Here is a 4318-nt window from a genome sequence, read left to right on the forward strand (position 1 = left end):
GCCACTCAGAAGGAGTGACCTCTTCTGCTCTCTTCCTGTCATGGCAGAGCTTCGCCGGAACTCGGCTTTCATCTTGCTTCTGTCCACCTTCTTACAGTCTCTTCTCATCGCAAGTAAGTCCCGATTCTCTTCGTACAACCACGTAAATTTCCGATCCCCAATTTTGTAGTACAATTCGTCTCTGCGAGCACCTGGAACCTCAACTCTAGTTTTTTCATGAATTTTTTACAGGATTTCTAACTGTTTTCCCCAATAGGTCCTTTTCTGTCTCTCTCTTTTTTTTCCTTTTGAAAGTAACTCTTTTCAAGATTGTGTCCTTTTGAATTTTCTTTATTTTTGGTGTCTAAAATTATACGCAGGAAAAGGCACTTGAATTTGATTAGAGTTCTTTATACTTTTGTTTTACCCTATGATTTCACATCATTTTTTTCCAGTGATAAGAACACAATTCCTTATTTTAATAATCAGGTTCTTTGTTTTAGTTTATAATTTATAATTTTCTCGGAAGATTTGGTCTTTCTTGTATCATCCGATCGATATATATTACTCAGACTTCAGGAATTTGAAGATCTGACTCGGATTCAGACTCGCCGGAATCACAGATTCACGGGTCAGAGTTGGCAGAACTTTTACTTGAAGCCAGCTAATCATGATAACCGAGTCCTCTCCATCTCGAACGAGTAGTCAAACATAAGTCTACGCGTTGAAAATAAAATTTCTTGTTTCTGCAGACTCCCAGTCTTTTATCGGTGTAAATTATGGCCAAGTCGCTGATAATCTCCCCCCTCCGGCTGCGACGGTAAAGCTGCTCCAATCGACCTCGATCGGAAAAGTCAGATTGTTCGGCGCCGATCCTGCGATCATCAAAGCTCTTGCCAACACGGGAATCGGCATCGTAATTGCCGCGGCGAACGGCGACATACCCCCCTTGGCCTCCGACCCTAACTTCGCGAAGCAGTGGATCAACTCCAACGTCCTCCCCTACTACCCCGCCAGCAAAATCATCGTCATCAACGTCGGCAATGAGGTCATGACCTCTGGCGATCAGAATCTGATCTCGAACCTCTTGCAGGCGATGCAAAATGTCCAGAACGCCTTGAATGCAGCATCTCTGGGCGGCAAGATCAAGGTGTCGACCGTCCATTCCATGGCGGTCTTGGCACAATCTGATCCACCATCTTCGGGAATGTTCCATCCTGAATTATTCGAAACGCTGAAAGCAATGCTGGGATTTCTGCAAGATACGGGTTCGCCTTTCACCATCAACCCATATCCCTTCTTTGCGTATCAGAGCGATCCTCGGCCGGAAACTCTAGCCTTCTGTCTTTTCCAGCCCAATGCTGGCCGAGTCGACTCGGGAACCAACATCAAGTACATGAATATGTTCGACGCGCAGGTGAGATGATTCGTGGACTCGGCCCATAGTTATAAAGCCCAGTCCCATTGCTAATTATTGACGTATCACAATGTGTTGTTATGAGAATTTTATGAAACTTAAACGTAAGACAATCTACCATTCTCCATAATTTGAGGATATTGGGCCGTGATGGCTGATGTATTGAATGGTTGGCCCAATTGTGCCTTGGGCTCCAAATCCCAAGGTCTAACTCAATCAGACTATTGACAACGTTAACTGTGCGCAGGTTGATGCCGTTCGATCTGCCTTACTGCGGGCGGGATTCAAGGACGTAGAGATTGTGATCGCGGAGACAGGGTGGCCTTACAAAGGAGACAGCAATGAGGTAGGGCCCAGCGTGGAGAACGCCAAGGCGTACAATGGCAATTTGATCAAACACCTGAGATCAATGGTTGGAACCCCACTCATGCCTGGCAAAGCTATCGATACTTATCTCTTTGCATTGTACGACGAGGATTTGAAGCCCGGGCCGGGTTCTGAGCGGGCATTCGGACTTTTCAAACCCGATCTCACCATGACATACGACGCCGGTCTATCTAAGAGCAGCCAGGTGAGAGAATTTTGAGTTATCTGTTCAAGTGTGTGGAACCTTGGTTTGACGGGCTGCTGAACAGTCATCGCGTTCAGCTAATCCGAATTCCTTAGGCTACTGGACAGCCGGTGGGTATGGGTCCCAATGTCCCGTTACCATGCATCAACCTCTGGGTGGATGGATTGAGTAAAAAAACGTTAGTTTCTCAACTCTGCTGAAAATCAGAGTCGTACACTACTTTCTAAAAGTTTCTTATATTTCAAGTTACTGCAAACTGTTTCCGCCACCGTCCAAGTTCGTTTGTACCCAGAAACGGATCCAAATGGCTATGCGTCAAAGCACCAAAATTGTTTGTACCCAGAAATAAAAAAAGGGATTGTAGCCGATAACTAATTTGTTGGGCCCTTATATCAATAAAATAATAACTAAAAAAAATTAGCTTTTTAAGAAAAAGATAAATAAGGGCAGAAATATTGTTCATCTCCTTTCTCCATTGAGTCTGAAGATTCGAAGAATGAGATGAACAGTGATTAATCAGTGTTTTGAAACAATCCAAAAAGTACTGTGATTAATCAGTTCCAAAGGGTGGTTTTCTGTGTAGCGATTATGAAGCTAGATGGATTTAATTTTCATGGGATTATTGTTGTTATTCTTTCTTGTTATTGACATGGATTCTGTTGCTCTTAAGACGACCCCAACTCCAACAACTCCAGTGAATCCATCTCCACAGCCAAAGCAAACAGTTTGGTGTGTGCCAAAGGATGGCATTTCTGATGCCCAATTGCAGTCAAATCTTGACTATGCTTGCGGCCATGGCATCGACTGTGGTCCACTCCAACCGGGCGGCGCTTGTTTTGAACCAAACACTGTGGCAGCACATGCTGCTTATGCCATGAATCTCTTCTACCAAACTGCTGGACGGAATCCCTGGAACTGTGATTTCTCACAGACGGCAACTCTTACATCCAACAATCCTAGTAAGTACACGCATTCCCACTTCTTTTATCAAGAGTGAAATTCTGTCTAAGATCCTAATTAATCAAAGCATTATTTCTTCTTCCTAGTAAACATTAGAGGAAGGAATTAACCCTGTTTTTGAATTCTTAAGTTCATAGTCATTTTCTTATTTTATACGGCTGTTCATAATAAGGCCCAACCCGACCAAACCGATCCAACCCGAGTCGGTCGGGTTTTTATCGGCATGGGTCGGTTTTGGGTTTTGCAAATTCCTAAATCGATGATTTGGGTCAGTTTTGATTTTTACACAAGAAAACTGAAATCGATCCGAACTGAACTGACTTAATTCCTAGTTCAAACATAAAATTCTAAATCCCATGACCACCTAGTTTTTGAATGGTTATAAGAAACTTTGGATTAGTGAATAGTGATTAATGAACAACTTTTGTGATTAACTTTTCATTTAAATTTTATTATAAGAGATAGCTGAAATGATGTTTAATTTATGATTGTTTTTTAAATTAGTAAGATTTTATTACAGGGATGAACTTAGAACCGAAATTGACCCAAACTGACCTAATCCGATTCAAATTGATCAGGTCGATTTTGATTAACACTGGGTCGATTTTAATTTCTACATCAAGTAACCCGATCAGGTCAGATCGGTTAGAAAAACTATAGTAAACCAATCCAATCTGACCCATGAACAGCCTTATTGTTTTATTTCGTTGAAAGGTTGGATTTATATTTTATTAATTTTTACGTGTCGGATGATTTCTTGTACAGGTTACAATTCTTGCATCTACCTTGGTGGAAGTACCTGAAAAGGGAAAGAACTTTCTCTTGTTACAGAATAAAGTTGAATAAAGCGGGGTTGCATAATTGGCCGTTCTTATTCTTGGCCTGGTGGGTGCGTGGGAAGGTACGTCACCTTTAATTGGGTGGAGGAGAATTCTCTCCCTATCTTTTTCTCTCTCTTGTATTATTAATTGACAACGGAGGGAGATGTGGGAAATGAATAGGTTGTAATGATTTTGATAGAAATGTTGGTGATATAGAGTATAGGTTTTTTTATGTATAGCAGCTATAGCTGTACGCTTTTACCATGCTTCACTTATATATTTATGCGATGTTAAAAGCAACATTTTCTGAATTCTGGTGCTTAAAATTATAGAGTTCAATCAAACACCACACCCTCGTTTTGCTTTATGTTATCTTCGCAGACATGTTAGGCCCCGCATGCCTTTGATTGGAAATTTCAATATTTTCCTTGGTGGTCCAAGCTTCAACTAGATACAGATATACCCGTTTGGATTTAGGTATAGCTTTGAATTGATGGATGCGTTAGGAGCTGTATAATCAATAATTTTGTATTTTAATCGAACTGAGCACCTCTACAATTAAACAGTTCA

General features: G+C 41.4%; 1 protein-coding gene across 1 annotated transcript; it reads left to right on the top strand.

Annotated features, from left to right (window-relative positions):
* On the top strand, positions 1–4059 carry LOC148850910 (glucan endo-1,3-beta-glucosidase 7-like). Its single transcript, XM_088947133.1, has 5 exons — positions 1–113; positions 732–1396; positions 1644–1967; positions 2638–2926; positions 3693–4059. Exons 1-5 carry the CDS (start codon positions 41–43, stop codon positions 3728–3730), a joined length of 1389 nt encoding a protein of 462 aa, XP_088803259.1. The 5' UTR covers positions 1–40; the 3' UTR covers positions 3731–4059.
* Positions 4060–4318: the final 259 nt, after the last annotated feature.

This window comes from Nelumbo lutea, chromosome 5 (genome assembly GCF_056320005.1).
Source record: "Nelumbo lutea isolate HS-2025 chromosome 5, American lotus-T2T, whole genome shotgun sequence".
Classification (NCBI taxonomy): Eukaryota; Viridiplantae; Streptophyta; class Magnoliopsida; order Proteales; family Nelumbonaceae; genus Nelumbo; species Nelumbo lutea.

Excerpts from the sequence above, each read along its gene's own strand:
- LOC148850910 (XM_088947133.1), top strand. The coding sequence starts at position 41 with ATGGCAGAGCTTCGCCGGAACTCGGCTTTCATCTTGCTTCTGTCCACC. Across the intron at positions 114-731 it reads ACAGTCTCTTCTCATCGCAA|ACTCCCAGTCTTTTATCGGT; the intron begins GTAAGTCCCGAT and ends TTGTTTCTGCAG. Across the intron at positions 1,397-1,643 it reads TGAATATGTTCGACGCGCAG|GTTGATGCCGTTCGATCTGC; the intron begins GTGAGATGATTC and ends AACTGTGCGCAG.